Source organism: Aspergillus aculeatinus, assembly GCF_003184765.1.
Source record: "Aspergillus aculeatinus CBS 121060 unplaced genomic scaffold BO66scaffold_45, whole genome shotgun sequence".
NCBI classification, from domain to species: Eukaryota; Fungi; Ascomycota; class Eurotiomycetes; order Eurotiales; family Aspergillaceae; genus Aspergillus; species Aspergillus aculeatinus.
This window is the reverse complement of record NW_020291514.1, coordinates 95372-115883: the sequence shown is the minus strand read 5'-3', so window position 1 is coordinate 115883 and position 20512 is coordinate 95372. Positions and strand designations below refer to the sequence as shown.

Here is a 20512-nt window from a genome sequence, read left to right as displayed (position 1 = left end):
CATGCACGAGATACATCCCGCCGCAGACTTGGTACAGACTAGCACGCTGCCGTTTACCGTTCCAAGTGGCATTCCCCAAACTGCCTTCCCAGGAGAAAGTCATGACGACGACGGTATCTTGGATTCAGTGAGTGCTCAAGAGTGCTGGCACTTACAGGCCTAGCATCTCGTTCTTTTATGTGTTCGTCAGCCATTCGCTTATCCCAGCTCATAACAGGGGCTTGATGACGACTTTTCAGACTATGCGGAGGAGCTGTAAGTAGCTGTCTACTTGGATACGATGAGAGTTCACGACTGATGAGCGCAAAACGCCATAGCGCGAGCGATACCACATCATTGGATTCCGAAATAACATCGTATCGCTATGAGAATGGACGACGATACCATGCATACAAGGACGGAGCTTATTGGTGAGCACAGCAGCCAATGTCATCCCAATCACTAATTGTATGAGCCTGACCTTATCTTGCCAGGGCCCCGAATGATGATAAACAGAATACACAGCTAGATATCGCGTGAGTAGAGGAGTCGGGAAATCGCTAACCCGCGTTGACACCATGCAACAGCCACCACATGTTTACATTATTGCTGGATGGCAGGTTACATTTAGCGCCCACCGGGAATAGCATTCAGGTATGTTGAGCTAGTTTCAAAGACATCATCCTTATCAGACGACCCGTATTGTGCTTACAATGTACCCAGAGAGCACTTGACATTGGCACCGGTACTGGTATTTGGGCCATGTACGTGTCGAGGCAGCCTGGGTGAGACGCGGCATTCTGACCAGTACTGTGATTAGTGATTTCGCGGATGAACATCCCTCTGCCGAAGTCATCGGGACGGATCTGTCGCCCATTCAGCCAAGCTTCATCCCCCCTAACTTGCAATTCGTGATTGATGATGCGTCGGAGGATTGGATTTACCCTGCGAACTACTTCGATCTGATTCACACCCGTACTTTGTACGGAGCAATTGCGGACTGGCCACAATTCTACCACAAAGCCCTTAGGTAAGCCTTTACGTTCTGTTATACTTTCTGCCACCATATCTGAGAGAACTTGTTTGATATTGTCTCAGACATCTGCGTCCTGGAGGATGGTTCGATCAACTCGAGATGTCCATACAATTCCGATCGGACGACGAGACATTAATGGAGGACCATGTGTTGTCGATCTGGTCGAAGACGTTCATCGAGGCCGGTGAGAAACTAGGGAAGACTTTCCGCATTGCCGAGCTAGCGGCTGGCTATATGCGAGATGCAGGCTTTCAGAATGTTGTTGAGCACCGGTACAAGTTGCCGGTGGGTCCGTGGAGCAGAGACAAAAAGCTGAGGAGTCTCGGGATATGGAATCTGGTTCATTGCGAGCATGGCATTGAGGGCTGGGCTATGGCGTTGCTTACGCGGATAATGAAGGTGCGTGACGAAATCTCGATACTCATCGATGTCTATCTCATCTCGAGTCCTCGAGATGAAGCTGGCGCATGGAACGATAGGCGCTGACGGCATCCCCATATATCTTAGTGGACCTTCGCGGAAGTACAGGTTTTCTTGGCCCAAATGCGCAAAGGCCTGCGGGATCCAAATGTTCATGCTTACTTTGAAGTGTAAGTCGTGCGCATTCCTGTGCGGTGGGCTAATGCTGACTTATCGCCCCGGCGTACTTTAGCGTCGCAGTTTATGGTCAGAAACCTATACACACCGTTTAGCTCCGAGATCTGGTGGATGTGATATCTACCGTGCGTTTCAGAGCGGCACTAATAATCGGAAATTCCAAATTACCAGACATGTAATTAAGTTTGAGGGGATATACCCAGAGTCCTGGAGCATAGATTGCAGTTTCGACTTTCTATGTTGAGGTAAAAGAGTGCACCTACTTAACCACACGTACTTGGAGTAAATAGCCATCATATACATCATCAAACTATTCTGTATCGTCTCTGAAGCCACTTCAGATGTGGTCTGATATCTGTACAGCTGCTGGACACACGAAAGGGAAAGTGCTGGGGACATTGGGGCACCGTCGAACTTTTAGTTCTAGAAAGATGAACAGTAGTATTGTCATAAGCATATACTACAAGAAGCGTCCGTTATTGATGAGGCTCTCTACTTAGAAGAGTCACTCTAGAACAACCGAAGACAGCTACTTGATTAGCCTCGATAGTCATCTGATTTGTCCTGCCTGTGCACTGCATACTTCATCCGGGAGGTAAAAATCTCGAGGGAACTAGAAGGAGAATAAGGTAGCTGCTGCTATGCCTAAGAGTAAGAAGCAGGGTCTCTCTTCCTACATATTCACTTCACAACCAGGTGTGGTCATGGTCAGGCCAGGAAATCGTTCTCGCGGCATGGAATTTACTAATCCAGTTTCTGTAGAGTATTACTATAAATGCACTGGTTGCTAGGCAGTAACACCTACAGGTACTCGGCCTATGAGTGAATAACACCCCGGCCTAGAATGTTTTACACTTTGCTTCCAGTTTTTATTTTCTCTATCGGCTCTTGTGTATTTATCTCTTCGTCTGCTTGTCTCCTCAAAATATTTTCTCTCTACCTTTTACCCCAACAACACATATCCCATCTTCAATTTTTCTAGAACTATTACATCAACATCAAATTACTCCAAGCCACACTATAGTCTATCAAACCAAAACCCAAACTCCATCGCAAAGATGCCCATGACATGGAACGAGGCGGCAGATGCTAAGGTACGTGCCTGTCCTCTCTCTCTCTCTCTCTCTCTCTCTCTCTTGGTCTTTCCTGCTCGCAGCCATACAGCTAACCGATCAACGTCAAAGCTACTTACAGCCATCTTGCAGACCATCAACACCAAGCTCGACTATCCCCGTATCGCCCAGCTCATGGGTCCCGGTATGTCCTCTCTACCCCCCAAAACCTCAGATCCCTCCAGAGGAAGAAGCCCCCCAAAGCAAAACTAAACCTTGTGACCCTGAAACTAGAATGTACTATCTACGCTATCCAGCACCGCCTCCGAAACCTGAGGGAGCGCGCCAGGCCCGGACCCACCGCCGCAGACGGCCCTCCCGCCCTTCCCTCGACCCCTACCAGGGATTCCACCGGCGGCGTTGATCCTGCCTCCGCTCACGGCACCCCCGCATCTGGGCCGAGGAAGCGAGGAAGACCTCCCAAGGTGAAGGTGGAAGCCGATGGTAGCGCTGAGGCGGCGCCGGTGACTCCGAAGAAGAGAGGCCGCGCTAAGAAGGTCAAGGCTGAAGAGATGGAAGAGGAGGCTCCGCATGCAACGACCGACACGACTGATGGATCTCAGCCTGTGTATCAGAGTATTGAGGATGCTTACATGCAGGAGGCGATCTGATTCGCTTTCCTAGATCTCGGGTCTGATCTTTTTGTGATGTACTTAATCTGGCTCTTGAGCTGCAACTTTATTGTGGGGATGGCGAAGCTGGGTTGTGCTTCGGAATGTCGAAGATATGAGATGGGATTTATTGCAGTTCTAGGTTGGGGGGTTCTAGTTCTACGTGGGATAGGCACTGGTGGAATCTCGATGATCAAGCTGTAATTGCAGTTCTTGTATCTCATTCTTGTGAAAGTGGCATCATTGCTAGAAAATGCAGTACTAAGTCCCATTGCGTAAGAACTCTTGATAAACCGCCCTCTTAAAGTACATACACACAAATGATTGTGAACAGTCTGATCTTAGCTCGAGATGGAGGAAAAAAGGAAAAAAAAAAAAAAAAAAAACGCAACCTGCCGCCCCCAGTCACCATCTAGATAAATTCCCGCCATCTAGACATAGTTCATCATGGCACCGCGAGGCGCAGCAACCATCTCATTCTCCGGGCAGTACTCCGAGGCCGAGCTCTCAACATCCACCTCCTGCTCGTCTCTGCCAAAGTGGTGGTGCGTCGTCCAGTTGACCATCCCCGGCGCCGGAGCAGCCGGCTTACGCACTCTCTTGGACGGGGTATCCTGCTCGACGTGGGCAGCAGCCGCGGCTCCATGCGTCTGATACAGGGTATGCCCCGCGAACAGCTGGTTCGCCGCACCCATCCCAGTATGAGCGAGAGGGGTCTTCTTCGTTGGGGTGGTGTCCATCATATGGGTGTCGATGCCAAAGGGGTTCAGAGCTTCTATCTTGATGGGAGAGGGCCCGGCTCCCGCCTCGCTCTTGATGAGGGAGTCCGCGGGCATGGACTCTGCCTTGATAGCAGTTTCTCGCTTCCGCTTGGTGGAGCTGGGCGTAGTGGGTGCGCTGTTCTTGCGGGGCTTGCGAGGGGTGGCGGTCGGGGTGATGGGGTTGTTGTCGTCCTGATTGCTTCCTTTGCTGGTGCTGCTGGCGGTTGTGCCTGCCAGATTACGGATTCTGACCAGCCTCTCGCTGATGGCTCGAGGTGTAGGGGGGAGTTCTCCTGCGGCAACGGCTGGGTATGAGGGGGAGAATTCCATGGTTAGCAGAGTAGGTTTTCAGGGAGACTGAGGACGAGTAGAGACAAGCTGGGGAAGGCGGGAGGGGGCTTACGCCATGCTTCCGCTACCTTCCTGTAGTTCACGGACAGGTTGTGTGTCTCGACGATCTTTAGCAGAAGCTTTGTCGATGTTAGCTGTCTGAGGGAAATAGGAATCGCAAATGGAGAGAGACAGAGAGTAAAGAGGACATACAAGTTGATCAGCTTCGGAAGTCCAGCGCATTTTTGCGTATGTAGGCGAGGTAGGATGGAAAGAGGACTGTAGTAAGTACTATCTGATAAGGTACAAGTTCTACTAATTAAAGACTTCAGGTGACTTGATGATAGATTTGAATCTGGAAGAGTAAGAGACAAGGTAGAGAAGAAGAGATTTGAGGAGTTGTTAAGTTGAACAGAAAGGGTTAAGAGTATATAGTAAGAATTTTAGAGCCAGAAGAAAATCTCTAGTCTATTAACTTTGGAGATATCTACCTCTAGGCTCAAGTGAATGATCCCAGCCTCGCAGGTAACAGTGACCAGAACCTGTCTTAGTGGGTAAGCAGCTCAGGTAACACTCACAGCTCTCAGCCTGCCCTCGACAACTTCCCACCCCCCACTGTTTGCATCACAATCTGCAGTGTTCTCTCACTCTCGATTTCCTCGATAATGTAACAGGATTCGAGGACGTGTTACTACTTGAATTTGCTCTTGTGCTGCAGGAATCCACTTGCCTGCAGCCGCTGTTTGAACCTTTCCTCCGACCGGGATCCTGCATCTTGACTGATCACTTTGTATACATCCGATTTGTGACAAAGGTACAGCACGCTACGCCATTGCCCCCGTTCCAGACCCTGTGCGCTTATCATTCTCCTTTCTCAGCCAGCTCCATTCTACACGTCGAATTGTGAAAGTCTTACGCTGCGACACAGCATCGTACAACCCCTGCCTTGTCCGCCTGTCCCCGACAAACAGAGAGCGCCAGTGGACAAGGATCTCTACCTATCTCATCCCCTCAATCACAGTACAATTTCGAGGGACTTTTGACAGCCCCGTTTCGGTTGCTGGAGGAATCTGTTAGCGTCCTTGTGATCTGACTGGAGGGCATCTGGATTCTTGGTCCTGCACTGTGAATAAATACAGGATTAGGGCTCTCTCATTTCGGTGGTCAGACACTTCCATCTGCTGTTGCACATTTCTTCCTCTGTTCTTCGGTCTTGTTTGATCTGGCAACCCAGTGCGTTTGCATCCCAAGCTTCCTTGGACTCGAAACACAAGCATTCTCTGTTAGAGCTCTTCACTTCCTTGTGACAAGATGGTCAACTGGAAAGCCCCGGAGTCGACCGATCGGCTCCTCGCATCGTTGATTGTGGCCCACCCCGGCCTGAAGGTACAGTGCCCCGCCTCCACAATCAGCAACCCCACGGGCTCGATCTAACTGATTCAATTACAGCTGGACTACAAGGCTATGGCAACAGCTTTCGGGCAGGGCGCAAGTTACGACTCCATCGAAGGCCGCTTCCGGAAGTGGCGTAAAATGGCCGACGAGCTTCGCGGCGAGCTGGATTCGCGAGGCATCAATTTCACCGAGCTGCGGGCTCGCAACAGCTCGTCCGGCATCTTGACCCCGCGGACCCCTCGAGGACCCCGCAACGGCGTGACCAAAGCCAGCCAGCCCACTCCATCTTCGTCCCGCGCTCGCAGAGACGGCCGTACCATCTCGCAGAAGACGCCGACCAGGCCCGCGAAGGGCGGTAGCAGTACCCGTACCCCTACCAGCCATGGCGGCTCACTCGTGCAGGCGATCTTTGTAGAAGATAGCATCGAGGAAGAGGACAAGAAGGATCTGACGTTCAAGCGCGAGAGTAGCGAAGCAGTGCCCTACGGGCTCATCACCCCAGTCAAGGAGCCCAACGACCTCATGATCGTGGACTCTCCTGCCACCGGTGGTCCTGGCGACACTGCCCTCGCTACCACCCGACATGGCAACGCCCGGTCGGACAAGCGCGCGCAGAAGGCCCTTGTGCCTGACCTTCCGATCATCTCTGGCTTCGAGCACGGCGGCCATGCGTCGTCGTCCAGTGTCGGTCTTCATCACTCTTCCGGTTTCCATCCCATGGATGACATCCAGCAGCGGCTACACGGGCATGTTTTTGCGTTCGATCATCTGTTGGACTCGGTCCCGTCTGGATCGTATCTTGGTGGCGATGTCGTTTAGGATCTTACGTTTTCGTGTTCTTACGCTTCGATGTTCCAACCTTTAGGAGGGATTGTCTCCGGCTCTCCCTGTTTACCCCCTACACGTTTTGTATTTCTATTCTGGAAATGTTGTTCAAACTATCAGCCACCCCACCCCGTACAGTGATTAAGAAAGTGACGAGAGAAAGACTTTGTGTGTGGCTGAGCCGGCGTCAGTCTTTACAGCTGGCAATGGGCGAGGGGGGGACAGTTGATAGATCATATGGCGGCTTGTCTCCATGCATCGGTGCATGGGTCTAGAACAAGACATGTTTGCCGCGGCGGCTGACTGACTTTTCAAGGTTCATCCAGTTCATGTGTGTAAAGGATTGCATCCTACGGATATGCTCATGCATGGTTCGGAAAGCCAATCTTGTGAGTTTTTATGTAGAAGATATGCAGATATACTCTCCGTATCTAGCATTAACTTACATGAGTCGAGCAAGCAAGCAAGCAAGCAAACCCTAGCCCCGAGCCCTGAGCCCTACCCGCCCCAATCTGGAGTATGATCATCGAATCGACCTGAAGTATTTCAGTAGGAAGGAATGTTGGCATAGTAAAATAAGATCCTTAGTAGAAATGTGATCGGTTGCTACACTTCTAATTCCGGATTCGTATTTTTTTTGTGCTGCCAATCCAGTTCAGAGTGACTGGGTACCTACATCACAAGGGATTATTGACCATGCTTCCATGGCCGGCTGTATTCCAGCATCAAGAAAGACACGTGAATTGCAATAACTTGCAACATCCTCATGCTTCGAAGACCACGATCCAGCAGAGTTTCATTTCGATCAATACTAAAAATACCAGCCTGGCCATATTTACCCACCTACCAAAGTTACGCCCCTCCCCCAAAGTCGTCCCCCTTGTCTTATCCCTGCCCCCCTGCCATAACACACCCTTCACAACCTTCCCCCCACCCACACGGGCTTCAGATCCGTGACGAAAACCACATGTTGACTCAACGCAAGGAGCGCACCGGACTCATCATAGATCTGCAGGCTCACATCGTAGCGACCGCGCGCGATCTGATACGAGGTGGAGCGGGTCAGAACCCATTCCGTGGCCGGATCGGGCCGTCTCTTGAACTCGATCGACAGACACAGGGTGGAGATGGCGTGCTTGGCGTAGAAGTCGGGGGTATGGGTTGCTGCGGGATGGAGGGGCTATATTTTGGGGGGTTGTGGATTTGCTCACATTAGGTTTTTGAAGAATGTATACGTAGGGGGTTTCTGTGGTGACAATGTATGGGAAAGAGTTGGGGTTGGAAAAGGACAAGGGTGGGGCGGGAGGAAACTAGACTGACCAGGTCCGAGAGGTATGCTAGATGTAGAATGTCGGAGAATTTGGTCCCATCGCGGAAGGAGAGCCATACTTCGCGATTGTGTCCCCCGAGACGATGGCCCCAGAGTCCGTTGGCGGAGCGGGGTGCAACCCAATGCATCTTGCGGGTTACCGGAGTGGCGTCGACAACGGGGTTGTCGATGGTGGTGCATTCTGTTTGTCGGTTGGGTAATGGTGGTCTAATTGCTGCTGCTGCTGCTGCTGCTGCTACTTTTGTTGATGCGGGATGGGGCTCTAGGGTGAGGCCTTGCTCTTTGGAGATATCGGCATAAGTGAAAACGCCAAGGGTAGTGGTTATAAGTAATGGTGATCCTGTTGTGTTCGGGGTTTCTCTCTGGTCCTTTAAAGCAGCAGCAGCAGCAGCAGCACGTTTCAACTCAACCGTGACGACGCATCGTCGAGATGAGGTCCGTGAGATGGCACAGGTAATGGTGCACTCGCCCGGGTGGACTTCCCGGAGAAACTGCACAAAGGCATGCACGGGGTCGGGATAAAGACCATCGCCCAGCTCCTGTTCGAGAAATTTCCGACCAGCGGACAACATGACCGCCGCGGAGAATCCTCCCAAAACAGAACTGTCTCGGGTCAACTCAACTCAGTGGGGAAGGTTGAGGCGCTCGCAAACGCGCGCGCAGCAGCAGCAGCAGCAGTCGGACAGACATACTGTTGAGTGCACCAATCTCGGGTGATTGTGACGGTAAACTGACCTCGCGTCCCTGTCACAGGCGCTACGGATGACACTACCTCCAGCAAACTAGGTTTGGATTGCGGTGGCATGTTGGTAATCAACGAGAGCTGGTTTGATCGCCGGTGTCAATGGTATTAAGTACGAAGTTGTTGCTACTGGGGCAGATTTGGCGGCTGCAGAGACAGGAGGGCGTGCGGACTCGTTCGTGTATTCAGGAAAGAGCAACCGATCGCCTGGGCTGTCTGGAGCCGAACTATGGATTCAACGTGGTTCATATAGGAACCCCGACCAGTCCGGGGTATTGGAGAAGAGGGGGCAGCTCATTGTGTCTTCGACTCTGCATGGATTTGTACCACCCTGTCAAAAGCCTACAACCTGTAGGAGGGGTTTCGCCGGCTTCGTGAAAGACGGAGGACCAGCCATGGGCGACTAGCATGGATGGAATTTGGAATGACGACACTTAGACTGAAGTGAAAGAACCAGTCCCAGACCACTGAGGCATTGACACCTTCTTGAATGCTCCCGGAATTCCGCCGTGCGCCCAACCACGATCCATGGAATGCAAATCGGGAGTCGATTCAGGTTCTGGGCTGCAAAGACTAAATGCGGGAGATCATCTCGGAGAAGAGATTTTTTTGATTTGATTTGATTAGCGAGCCGAGGTTCGTGGATAAAGAAGGAGTTCGATGCGAGGCAACAATCCAGCGTTCAGCCGAGACAACAATGGGGATATCCCAAACAGATTATATGATGTGTGATGTGTGGACTGTATGTGCAGGCAGAGTACAGACAGTACTGTACAGTACTGTAGTCGGAGTAGGACGGCTCTTTATGCATGAAGCTTTCTGAAGGTGGGGAGGGGGCGTCGGAACACAACCGGTCAGGCCGTTAGGTCCATAATTCATAATTATACCACTCGATAATAAGAAAAGATGCGAGGCTGCCTTCTGATTGAGTGCTTGTCCGGTTCCCTTAAGTCCGGACATGAGTAAGTCAATTAAGAGATCGGTTGATTTCGACCCAACTTGACCCTCGAAGTCATTAGAAAATCATCAAATCATCAAATCAACCCGCCGACCGCCGATCACGTGGGCTGACGCGGACGCGGCGCGGTTTTCGCCGCTCGGCTTTTGCTACTTTTTGCCTCTGCCTCTGCCTCTGCCTCTGTGTCTTTAGTCCTATGCTTTTGCTTTTGCTTTTGCTTTCAGGCATTAATTAGTTATTATTTATTTATTCCGTTTATTCGTTTTCCATTTTCATGTAATTTCGTTTGGGGAAAGCGGCGGCGGCCAAACTGGAAATCTCCTGATCCTTCCCTCTATTTTTTTCCTTTTCCTTTCCCTTTCTCTCCTCCATCCTTTCTCCCTCCCTCCTCCCTCTTCTCCTTTTCTTCCCTTCCCCTCCCATCAGGGGCCATTCTGCCCTCCCTCACTTCTCCCAGGATATTGTGCGTGTGCGTGTGTGTGTGTGTGTGTGTCTTTTTGAGAAGAGATCAATCTTACCAGATCAATCTCTCCGAAATGGAGTATTCCGGAACTACGGTCCTGAACCCCGTGCGGCCCGATCACTCCTTATGGGGAAGAAGCACACCGCAATCTCAGATTATCATCAACCCCTCGCAGTCCTCGGCCGCCATTAAGCCCGACCCCATCACTATCCCTATCACCACCACCACCACCACCAACACGACCACCACCATCACCGCTACCGCTACCGCTACTGCCCTGATCATGAATAAAGATTCGCCCTCGCAGTCCCTTTCTCAATCCACCTCGGTCGACAAACCCATTCTGCCCATGGAACCCACCCACCCCGGTCGCGGCAAACAACTCACCATTCCCGAGCAAGTATGTCTTGTCAAACTATGTGCCGCCTCCATGGATGATTACGATGCCCACGCCTACCCCAAGAGTTTCTGGATCAAGATTGCCAACACCCTCGAGATGCGGACCGGCCGTCGCTACTCCTGGCAATCCTGTCGTCGTCGCATCTACACCTACGTCGCCAAACGCTCCGCTTACTATGAATCCTTCCGACAAGGTCGCCCCCATCCGACTATCGACATTCCCAAGGAAGTCCTCGGCCTGTTGAACCATTGGATCAGCGACATTGACCGGGCCAAGTACACTGAGAACCGCCCGGCCGAGGAAGTGCGGACCAAGCCCAAGCCCGTTGCTCCGGTCGCTGCACCCGTGCACAAGGAGACTCCCACGGCCCAGCCCGCGGCGCGGATTACCCTCCCCGAACATGATATGGTGGTCACCATGAACCGGGTATATACCTGGCTCCGGAATCTCCCACCCCCGGAGGAGATGGAGCAGATGGCGATGTGGGGCGAAGAACCGAAGGTCGCTGCCGCTCCAGTGCGAACACGGGGTGATATATTCGCTGCCTTCGCTCGCCCACTAAGCCGAGATACCACCCCGCAGCAAACGCACCGGTCGCTCTTGGGAGTCGGGGACCGCCTCGGTCAAACAACTGCCCAGCGTTTGGCGGAGGAAAGAACCAGCTCCCCCTCGCAGGCAATGGCTCCGCGGTCATCGTCTATGGCTCTCCACCAGTCCTCTCTGGGTCACAATCCTCTCAAGAGACATCGGGACGCTGATGATGAGGGCGCCTGCGACCGTCCCGCTCAACGTCTTCGCGCCTATCCCGATGGCAATGCTGCCGCCTTGAACACGGCCCTTGGTGGATCCGTGGACAAGTCGTTACTGGTGTTCCGTCACAAGATGAAGATGATCGAAGAATGTATTGAGTTCACCTTCGGCAAGATCATCGACCGAATCTCCCCGGGTATGGGACGACAGGAGACCAAGCCGCCGGGGTTTCCGGGAGCGTGCGAGTCGATCATTAATGATCTTTTCAAGGACGTGGGCATGTCTGTTGCCCGGGCCTTGTTGCGCATTGACAAGGCATCTGCTGCAGAACGTGCAGCCACGAACACGAACTAAAATCGATCGACATATCGATACACACATACGACATTCGTACATATATACCTTCATGATGATTGAGTGATATGAGGTTTCTTTACGTCTATACCTGATCTTTGGCTTAGCTTGATTCACCGTTTCAGCACGCTACATTTTTTTCTCATTTCCTAATTTGCATTTCAAATGGGTGGCTCTCTGTCTTAGATGTTGTTGGTTTACCCTTTTGCATTGTTCATCGCATTTACCTTTCATCTGTTCTCATGAGCATCAAATTGCCTAGAGATACCCATTTCCTTGCAGCTTGAGCATTGGCTTTGCGTCGTTTACGATTATCTTTGATGTTTTCGTTATGGTTCAAAATTTAGGCATCGTTTGTTTTGGATTTCAGTCGCAAATATAGCATAGCATGCATATTTACCCCACAGACTGATCAGAATGAGGTAATTGGACTTGGACTTAATTTCACCGATCCGACTTGCTAGTGATGGTTCCATGAGTGGTGGCATGATTTTTCAATGTTCTGTAGTTCGAGTAGCAATGTTGGCATGAAGAAGGTTTTCATCGGGGTATCGGGGTTTTCTCGATCTTTGGTCCAAGTTCGAAGAATATCCCGATTTCAGTGTGCCCTGGCCTCCGCCCTCACTGAACATCTCTTCTACCTCCCTGGGGTTCTTGCTGCATGTCTCAGGGTATCTGAAGATAGATTTCAGTTTCTCCTGCGACATGGATCAGAACAAACAGAAAAGCCAACAAGACTTACGTTGAAAAAAAGAAATAAAGAAATAAGATAAAATAAAGAGCTGCTCAGCTGCTCAGATACGCGGGGCCTCCTAGCACGATGAAGAGCCTTTCTCTCGGTCAGCCCCGCGCGAAATTGAAGAGCCAGTGATTGCCATTGATGTTGACCATACACACTTCATGGCTAGGCAACCAATCTGACACAAAGCCCATCATACTTGGTCTGAACAAGTACCAAGCCACAGCTGAGCAGTGATTCTACTTTGCGAAAGCTGGAAAGACGAGAGCCAGGATCAACCGGGCGACACAGTCCCCAGGCGGACATGCTAGCGTGACATCATTATTTCGTAAGACGTCTGGTCAAAGTTGGATTTGCGTTTTGCTTCCCCGCCTTGCGCTTGACCTAAAAGGAAGGGATAGGGTAAATCGTGAGGTAGTCGATTATGAGCCCAGGTGCATTCTCACCGCACGTCTAGTAGTGAGTGTTCATATGGAAGCACTGCGCTGCAGCATATTCAAAGTGTGTACTCTTTGCAAACTCTCCATAATTCTCGAGCTTTCGTGGTACCTTGGCCTGAATGGGACCATGTGGACGGAATGTGCCAGTAGAGGCTCTTGATCGCAAGAGGCATCGATGCGATGAATACACCAGAATGCATGAATTGCTTTGAGTGCTTTCCTCCCAGATTAATTGAAAGTGTTAAAAATAAACAAGGGAGGTTGTGTTGACTGTGCTGAAGACCCAAAAGGTCTCATGCGATCAAACGAAGGAGACGCCCGCGAGGTCGTGGACACACTGGCAAAGGCAATCAATGGCAAAGAGTGATCCATTGATCGATGATCTCCTCCATATCGTGAGCGATGCCCCACTGAGAAAACAAGCAGCGGAACAACTTCTGTAACGAGTTCATCTCATACAGCAAATTGCGCACCGCCCCCATTCCTGGAGGAGAGTCGGTTCGTCCCTCCTCCACAAAACGGCGAGTCTCTGACCCAGTCGAGGGGCGAAGGGTGTCACATCCAAGGTTCAGATCAGCCCTCGAGAGCAAAGCGTCTTGCCAGACAATAGTACGAGGAAGGTGGATATTGGTCACCCCGGCGAGCGAGAAAACAACGTAAATTGTCGTTGCAGAGAACAGGGAGCTGGGCATGTGAATGACATGAGCACGTCCCCTTGGCAACTGCTCGACAATATCCTGGATCGCAATCGCGTGCAGCAATGCGCGACGAGCATCTTCAGTGTTGACCCATTTGACCATATCGAACCCAGGTCTCATTGTCCGAGAGCCGCCGGAGACATGCTGTGTGATATCGTAGCGAGAGCAAACGTGTCTGCAAAGAATGGTGGAATTGATCATCGTGTCCAAGCAGATTGTGTGCCAGCGGAGGAGGACCTCGAGTCTCTCCGGGGCCGAGAGGTGGATGCTCATGGTGATGGTCTCATGCACCTGAGCTAGCGCCCTACGAACGTCAGAGCGGCCAGGAACACCGACAGCCGCCAGATCGCTTTCGTCGGAATCTGAGACCAAAGACTGCAACCCTTCCAGAACGACCCGTAGGGCGAAGGCTGAGAACTGATAATCCAGTGGGCGAAAACTGCCGATGGGAGGGAAAAGGGAGCGGAAGACTAGTCGGAATGAAGGCTGCTCCGATCTTTGAGTTCGCATGGTAGCAATCCACTCATCCACATTACTGGCATCGAAAGCAGCTTCACTGCTGGGCAGAATGAGTGGATTGGCCACGTGCCGTGTGGATGCGCCATCTCCAGACATCTGCGCAACCAGTCCATCTAGAATGTGGTAGGCAAGTAATGCACGTTGTTGAATCTCCCTGGCTGCCCATGTCCGCCACCTATTCTCCTTCTCACTGTTCGGTGCGCTGGGGAATGGCACGCTCTCCATTGAAAAAGGCTCGCAGTCTAGCATACCGCAATGTCTTGCCCAGAAGAAACCGAGCGGGCGAAAGACCTGGCTTGTGGTACGGATCACTCGATTCTAGTAACAACTAGTCAATCATATATTACTTTGAAGAAACCAGTTGGGCCACATACCTTAGACAGAGCACCATATATTTGTCCCAAAAGAGCTGTGAGTAGGAGCTGAACTCCTTTGCAAGCATCATATGGACCACTATGTGTGATCAAGGACTGCCACTACAGCTTCGTGAGCAAGATCTCCTTCGTCATGGCAAAAGCACGGCTTACAGAAGTAGCAATAGCCGTATGGGCCAGGCGCCATAGCGCCTCTCCCTTTGCTACGGAATCCTTGGGGCCTAAGTACAGGGACCCAAGTGCCATAGCGTTGAGTAGCAAGGGATGTGTGCATTCCCGGAAGACAAATGTTGCTCGGTGCAGAATGGGAAAAGTGGGTATGAATCGCACAAAGAACATGTGAAGGCACTCGTCCAGGAAGACCGATGTTATTGAAGTCGCTTTGATGGCTGCTGTCACGCTCGATGACTATCCGTCATGATTTAATGGATCAGCTTCGAGTAAGAATGAATGGAATCGGATATCCTCACCGAGCTTGTAACCATTTCTGTAACATCTCGCACAGCCTGGTGGCTACCACCTGACGGGATAGCGCCTATAGATGAACCTCTGTCGTCGAAGGAGTTTGGCGAACCAAAGTTCATCCCATTTACATCCTGCACAACAGGTGGAAAGGGCAGGGCACCAAGTGGCATCTGCCACTGATCAGTCGTATCACAAGCCATGATGCTTTGAAACAGATTTTCGGAATCAGGCCATATTAGTGTGAAGTCGAGATCGGAGGCTGCATGCTGTAGGCCGGGCTGTGACTCCGGTTGTGTTGTCTCCCAAGCATTATTGGGTGTCGACGAGGACACCACCGCGGGTGCGGTAGTTCGATGGGTGTCCCAGGCTAGAGCATCCAGAGGCGACGCCTGCGGTGGCACATGCCCGGCGGACTGTTGTACTTGAGCCTGCTTGGCATTTGTAGCACGGACGTGAAGCTTTTCATGCCGAGTAAGAGCATCCTGGCGTGCGAAAGGACGTCGGCATTCTTTGCAGACAAAAGGCTTCGATCCCGTATCTTGTAAACTCTGACGTTAGCACACACACTCAAGAAGACAAGGCTGCACGTGTGATGAACGAGCGAATATATTGCAGGTCAATGGTTCATAGGAACGCATGATGCCACCTATTGTATGCCAGTACAGCTTGAGTCAGGGGTGCTTACGACATCGTTCGTGTCTCTACATACTAGAATTAGCTATAGTCATTCCACTACAAAAAGACCTTCAAGATACGAGATCCTGGGGAGGAAATACCCTCAGGTGTTCAGCCTTGGAGAAGCCCTTCTCACAAACACGACATACCAAGGCCTTGGTCGTGGGTGTAGTGGTAGTGGGCGAGGATGTGGAGGTGGATGTGGTTTGTGGCATAATGGCCGGAGGGGGGAGGGGAAGAGATTGCTTGGTAGCAGCCAAGGCAGCGCAGAGTAACTAAGTTAAGATATGCTGTATCACATCTGCACCCACAATTGAGTAGGCAGCAACAATCAACTAAGGTAGTCGAAGGAGCCAGCCTTCCACAACAACAAGATGACGACGAGAGACCAGGAGGGCCTTGAGCAGGGATGAAGATGATCGATCGTGGAGAGAAAGAATATAGCATCCAGGCTTCGGGGGGGGGCGCGGAGAGGAAAAAGTGTGGGGCAGACAGTGAGGGAGCGAAGAAAGTGGCAAACAAGCAAACTGACCTGGACTTTTCCCAACTGAGCCAGGCACGTGGAGAGGTAAAGTATGTGCAGTACCGTTCTGATACCGTACGGTATTGCGGCCATTCTAACAGACCTCGGGATCTCTGCTTCAAGAACAATCCCGTCTTCACTTACCGATGGAAACGAACAGTACAAACTAGTAATCGGCTAACTCCAGACTCCAGATTGGCTTCTCCATACTTTCCACTCTTCGCTTCTCCATCTCTTCCCAAGTTGCGATAAGTCCATCCTCATGACTCTTCGGCATTACTAATTCAATTACGGAACACTAGCTGGTCAATAACTAGACTGACCTGGACGAGATTGATGGGAAATCAAAAAAGGTCGAGACTGCATGGCCGGCCCCCCTTACATCCATGCTAACAGCCGCTGCATAGGTGCGTGGAGTTCTCTTCCGGCCGAACTCGCAGGTACCACACCCCACAAGTTCTCTTTCTTTCCAGAAATACTCACACCTACCGGGGCCAATTTGATCGACTTGTTGTCTGCCACCACTGCCATGATCATCATCACCACCACCATCGTCGTCATGCAGACCCCGATCCTGCCTCTGGTCGAAGCTGAATGGATCATAAATGCGGAGTATTTTATTCTCGGTGGAAACGAAAGGTGAACCAAAGAAGCATTAGCCGAGCTCAGAAGGCAAATCAGCACATTTGCCATGACTCCTCCCACTCAGGCCGGCATCCACTCCAAAGAACTTATCCCGTCCCTGTATGACCTAATGGGTCCCTTGCTGGAGAAAGGCCTTGTGAAGTTGGGTTTGGGGTTCTCCGGAAAACCCGGACTCGGGTCCTCGGCTATGCTTTGGACCTGATAGCACACTCAGTTCTTCGGTCCAGCCAATGAACTATGCCGCACTTCGAGGGTGACAGACCGAGTCGCCCATTGCCGTTACTGCGACTCGCCATTTTGTGGAATCCCCTCCGCATATCCCCCAATACTTGCCCCAGTAGTAAGCGGGACTCGTCATTCAGTTAGCTTTGCCCCGGGGAGGAGATTTGCTGACCCCAGCGATAGGCCGAAGCCCCAGACTGCGTGGAGCCTCGCCCTGAATTTCTCCCCTCTGACAGGAGTACCGTGGACTGTTCGCATAATCCTGTGAAATCCTGGCACATTCCTTGTAGGCCTCAGCAAATCGCCCTTCCACTCTCTTCATACCTGTCGCCCATTGTTCAACAATCTCAAAAATCCAGTGACCGATACTCTTCAACACCAAATCAACTGTTCACCGATTCCCTTACCCTAAACATAGGGTCTCCCATCGAGATGACCGGGTCACACGAGATGCAGCCGTCTCGCACGGCTGTTGACCCCCCTACACCTGCCAAAGATGATGTCGACTTTGTAGAAAGCACCGAGTCCGGTATTCCGTCAACGTATGCCGATATTGCAGCATCACGTCTCTCCAAAGCCCATCGTGATTACCTGCTCGAACGCCATGGCACGTTGGAGCTCGACCCTATGCCTAGCATGGATCCTGCAGATCCCTATAACTGGCCATCATGGAAGGTTAACATCCCGCAACTGACTGGCTTCTGACTATGTGTGAACCCTTGGCTGATGGGATAATTATCCTGCAGAAAATCGTCAACCTTCTTCTAGTTGCATTCCACGCGTGCATGGGAACTTTTGCTGCTGCAGGCATCATTCCCGCCTATGAGACGTAGGTATCCCTCCGATCCGAAGACATCCGGATTACTAAATGACGTCCAGGATATCGACCGAGTACGGTGTTTCTATCAATGATGCCAGTTACATGACATCCATCCAGATTGCAGTCCTAGGCGTGGCTCCTTTGGTCTGGAAACCCCTGTCGAATCGATGGGGCCGCCGTCCAGTTTTTTTGCTATCCCTAATTTGCAGTCTCATCTGCAATGTAGGGTGTGCTGAAAGCACGAGTTATTCGTCTCTTGCAGTTTGTCGTGCCTTGCAAGCGTTCTTCATCTCTCCCGCGTCGGGTAAGCTTGCTAGTATCGCTCCGACATAAGAGAAACCAGACAAGCTAACAGACACGGAAGCTATCGGAAGTGCTGTAGTGATGGAGACAACATTCAAGAAGGACCGCGCCCGGTACATGGGGATCTGGACACTGTTGGTCACTCTGGGAATCCCGAGCGGTCCTTTCATCTTTGGATTCGTTACGTATCGGATAGGTTACCAATGGATCTATTGGATCTTGGCCATGGTAAGTTCCTCTGTGATTCGCATAAAGCCCAAGGAGATGATTGGCGGATGGCTGACAATTCAACTTCGCATCAATTAGATCAACGGAGGTCAATTTGTCTTATACCTCTTCTTCGGCCCGGAAACGCGGTATGTCGGGGGTGATTATGACACCAGTAAGCCTGCGTGGGTGCGAGAGTACGTTCAGCTGCGACGGATCGACCCCACACCTTTGTTGCCATGGGACTTCATTAGACCGCTGGGCATGTTCACGCACCCTTGCGTTGCCATACCAGCAGCTGCATACGCCATGATCTTCTGTTTGAGTAACGTCATGACCACGGTTGAGGTTCCGGCCTTGCTGCAGACCAAGTTCGACCTGAACGCCGAGCAACTGGGTCTCCAGTTCCTTGGCCCCATCGTTGGCTCCCTCATCGGCGAACAGCTGGGCGGTGTCTTGTCCGACCGTTGGATGAGACTGCGCGAAAAGAAGATTCATCGCAAGCCTCAGCCCGAGCATCGCCTGTGGCTCAGTTATGTCGGCTTCCTCTGCTCAATTGTGGGCCTCGTTGTTTTCCTGGTTTGCACCGAGCAGTCCAAGGAGGGACACTGGAATATCAGGCCTATTATTGGCATTGCCATCTGTGCCGGTGGCAACCAGATCGTAACCACCGTCCTCATCACCTATGCCGTAGACTGTTATCACACCGAGGCGGCCAGCATCGGAGTTTTCATCACGTTCGTCCGTCAAATCTGGGGTTTCTTGGGTCCGTTTTGGTAGGTCGCAACCATGGTCATTCTTCTGTTGCTAAGGTACTAATCGAGGCTGTTCAGGTTCCCATCCATGTTCGAACACGTTGGAGTTGCCGCCAGCGCTGGAGTATGCGCCGCTCTCATCATGGGTGTCAGTTTCATTCCGATCGCTCTCGTTCACTGGCAAGGACGATCTTGGCGTCCGGCCACGGGCGAGTAAATCGTCTCCATCATTCTTTGGCTATACCGGACACGACTATCAATGGCATGACTTGCGGAATATTGAACATTGAAGCGCTAGAAGCTTAGAAGGTTAGATATAGATCGGATCTCGAAGGCCAATCCTCGCGAACTGCAGGGTTGGGCGAGAATTTGTAAATAGAGCATAGATAGGCAGCGAACAAGGAATGGAATCACCATAGAGCATCATGAAGAAGAAGAAAACAAAGTCACTCTGAATAGAGTGAATGAGAAAAAAAAATCGAACTTTGATGTTATTTCCATAGAACCAACGATATACACGTGCTAGGCGGATAAAAGAAAATAAAATCCTAAGGGGAGGGAAAGAAGAAAAACGGAGGAGGGGAGAAAAGACTTTATCCCGGAGCCTTATAGGAAAAGATCGGGGGACCTTAGCCAGCATCAGATAGATTTTATCTGTTGTAGACTACAGAAGATAATTTAATTGACTCCTCCCGGAGTACTCCAGGCGTCCGGTTTTTTTCCCGCCGACCCTCAACCGGCATCAAACCACCTAACATCGGCAAAGCGAAAAGAAGAAGGGCCCCAAGTCAGGCCACGCTTACATGGGTTTTAGCGCCGGACCGGCTGCCCGATCAAACAACTTCTCGGGCTGTTGTTGGCGGGCTCGGGAAGAACCACCGGCAATAGGGAATGCTTTCTTATTGACTGTGTTCCCTTTCACTTACTATGAGGGTTCAACTTGAGTCATACGATATTGAATTCATGAAGTGGTGTTGATACCATGAGCATGGATCCGGATATTGTAAAGCAGGCGAGAAGAGCTGCTGATGTTGATTGCCTGAGGTTGGTTGGTTCAACTTGGTTGGTTCCGCTATACCTCCGCCCTCCGCAAGCTCAAGCTCAAGCTCAACCAGCTCTTTTGCCCACCTACTGGTTCTGCCGACGGGTATGAGATCTTCCGCCGGATGTTTCCTCAACCCTCCAGCAGTGCCTGTCATTTCCTAGAACATGCGCATAGCCTCTTGGGATTTCTGAACTTGTGTCTCAAGACTGAATCTGAAAATGAGAGGTGATATGAGAATATATGACTGGTGGTCGAACTGTACAGTACTAGTTATTGTGATCAAGCTTCGCAAGGGGGTTATTTAAGCATTATGCGGCTGCCTGTTGTGGTTTCTTGAGTGATGTCGAACTATTGAGGTGTTGCAGGTTGACTTCCAACCCAGCTTCGGTGCTTGGACCTCTGTGGGGAGAAGGGTGAGTCAGCGTGGGGTGCGGGGGGG

At 51.3% G+C, this 20512-nt stretch overlaps 8 protein-coding genes across 8 annotated transcripts; 5 read left to right on the top strand and 3 right to left on the bottom strand.

Annotated features, from left to right (window-relative positions):
- Window positions 1–297: 297 nt before the first annotated feature.
- Window positions 298–1677, top strand: BO66DRAFT_458500 (class I SAM-dependent methyltransferase; the record flags this gene model as incomplete). Its single annotated transcript, XM_025652219.1, has 7 exons — window positions 298–410; window positions 474–515; window positions 567–637; window positions 707–743; window positions 800–1009; window positions 1078–1414; window positions 1523–1677. 7 exons carry the CDS (start codon window positions 298–300, stop codon window positions 1607–1609), a joined length of 897 nt encoding a protein of 298 aa, XP_025500860.1. The 3' UTR covers window positions 1610–1677.
- An 835-nt stretch (window positions 1678–2512) lies between these two features.
- On the top strand, window positions 2513–3598 carry BO66DRAFT_473711 (uncharacterized protein). The gene is made up of 3 exons (XM_025653077.1): window positions 2513–2706; window positions 2797–2869; window positions 2959–3598. Exons 1-3 carry the CDS (start codon window positions 2671–2673, stop codon window positions 3333–3335), a joined length of 486 nt encoding a protein of 161 aa, XP_025500859.1. The 5' UTR covers window positions 2513–2670; the 3' UTR covers window positions 3336–3598.
- A 122-nt stretch (window positions 3599–3720) lies between these two features.
- On the bottom strand, window positions 3721–4911 carry BO66DRAFT_394074 (uncharacterized protein). Its single transcript, XM_025647905.1, has 3 exons — window positions 4640–4911; window positions 4500–4566; window positions 3721–4401 (listed from the first exon to the last, which is right to left on the bottom strand). Exons 1-3 carry the CDS (start codon window positions 4667–4669, stop codon window positions 3767–3769), a joined length of 732 nt encoding a protein of 243 aa, XP_025500858.1. The 5' UTR covers window positions 4670–4911; the 3' UTR covers window positions 3721–3766.
- A 411-nt stretch (window positions 4912–5322) lies between these two features.
- Window positions 5323–7102, top strand: BO66DRAFT_355544 (uncharacterized protein). The gene is made up of 2 exons (XM_025644857.1): window positions 5323–5812; window positions 5876–7102. Exons 1-2 carry the CDS (start codon window positions 5738–5740, stop codon window positions 6638–6640), a joined length of 840 nt encoding a protein of 279 aa, XP_025500857.1. The 5' UTR covers window positions 5323–5737; the 3' UTR covers window positions 6641–7102.
- A 460-nt stretch (window positions 7103–7562) lies between these two features.
- On the bottom strand, window positions 7563–9265 carry BO66DRAFT_458496 (thioesterase family protein; the record flags this gene model as incomplete). The annotated part of the gene is made up of 4 exons (XM_025652218.1): window positions 8669–9265; window positions 8374–8579; window positions 7967–8208; window positions 7563–7826 (listed from the first exon to the last, which is right to left on the bottom strand). The coding sequence occupies exons 1-4, from the start codon at window positions 8779–8781 to the stop codon at window positions 7563–7565; spliced, it is 825 nt and encodes a 274-aa protein (XP_025500856.1). The 5' UTR covers window positions 8782–9265.
- A 574-nt stretch (window positions 9266–9839) lies between these two features.
- On the top strand, window positions 9840–11807 carry BO66DRAFT_161611 (uncharacterized protein). Its single transcript, XM_025642228.1, has one exon. The coding sequence runs from the start codon at window positions 10213–10215 to the stop codon at window positions 11641–11643; it is 1431 nt and encodes a 476-aa protein (XP_025500855.1). The 5' UTR covers window positions 9840–10212; the 3' UTR covers window positions 11644–11807.
- Window positions 11808–12685: 878 nt separating this feature from the next.
- On the bottom strand, window positions 12686–15865 carry BO66DRAFT_161609 (C2H2 type zinc finger domain protein). Its single transcript, XM_025642227.1, has 6 exons — window positions 15655–15865; window positions 15564–15579; window positions 14884–15416; window positions 14567–14821; window positions 14414–14515; window positions 12686–14357 (listed from the first exon to the last, which is right to left on the bottom strand). The coding sequence occupies exons 1-6, from the start codon at window positions 15766–15768 to the stop codon at window positions 13173–13175; spliced, it is 2205 nt and encodes a 734-aa protein (XP_025500854.1). The 5' UTR covers window positions 15769–15865; the 3' UTR covers window positions 12686–13172.
- Window positions 15866–17375: 1510 nt separating this feature from the next.
- Window positions 17376–19245, top strand: BO66DRAFT_404160 (putative MFS transporter; the record flags this gene model as incomplete). Its single annotated transcript, XM_025648917.1, has 6 exons — window positions 17376–17618; window positions 17690–17772; window positions 17823–18067; window positions 18119–18294; window positions 18373–19049; window positions 19107–19245. 6 exons carry the CDS (start codon window positions 17376–17378, stop codon window positions 19243–19245), a joined length of 1563 nt encoding a protein of 520 aa, XP_025500853.1.
- Between the last annotated feature and the right edge of the window lie 1267 nt (window positions 19246–20512).

Bases quoted from the DNA above. Each gene is read 5' to 3' on its own strand.
- BO66DRAFT_161609 (XM_025642227.1), bottom strand. From the start codon at position 15,768: ATGCCACAAACCACATCCACCTCCACATCCTCGCCCACTACCACTACA. The intron at 14,516-14,566 runs GTAAGCCGTGCT...ACGAAGCTGTAG, and splicing joins ATACGGCTATTGCTACTTCT to TGGCAGTCCTTGATCACACA. The intron at 14,358-14,413 runs GTATGTGGCCCA...AGTTGTTACTAG, and splicing joins TATATGGTGCTCTGTCTAAG to AATCGAGTGATCCGTACCAC.
- BO66DRAFT_473711 (XM_025653077.1), top strand. From the start codon at position 2,671: ATGCCCATGACATGGAACGAGGCGGCAGATGCTAAG. The intron at 2,707-2,796 runs GTACGTGCCTGT...TCAACGTCAAAG, and splicing joins ACGAGGCGGCAGATGCTAAG to CTACTTACAGCCATCTTGCA. The intron at 2,870-2,958 runs GTATGTCCTCTC...CCCTGAAACTAG, and splicing joins CGCCCAGCTCATGGGTCCCG to AATGTACTATCTACGCTATC.
- BO66DRAFT_355544 (XM_025644857.1), top strand. From the start codon at position 5,738: ATGGTCAACTGGAAAGCCCCGGAGTCGACCGATCGGCTCCTCGCATCG. The intron at 5,813-5,875 runs GTACAGTGCCCC...ATTCAATTACAG, and splicing joins TGGCCCACCCCGGCCTGAAG to CTGGACTACAAGGCTATGGC.
- BO66DRAFT_161611 (XM_025642228.1), top strand. From the start codon at position 10,213: ATGGAGTATTCCGGAACTACGGTCCTGAACCCCGTGCGGCCCGATCAC.
- BO66DRAFT_394074 (XM_025647905.1), bottom strand. From the start codon at position 4,669: ATGCGCTGGACTTCCGAAGCTGATCAACTT. The intron at 4,567-4,639 runs GTATGTCCTCTT...ACATCGACAAAG, and splicing joins CTTCCGAAGCTGATCAACTT to CTTCTGCTAAAGATCGTCGA. The intron at 4,402-4,499 runs GTAAGCCCCCTC...CCTCATACCCAG, and splicing joins GAAGGTAGCGGAAGCATGGC to CCGTTGCCGCAGGAGAACTC.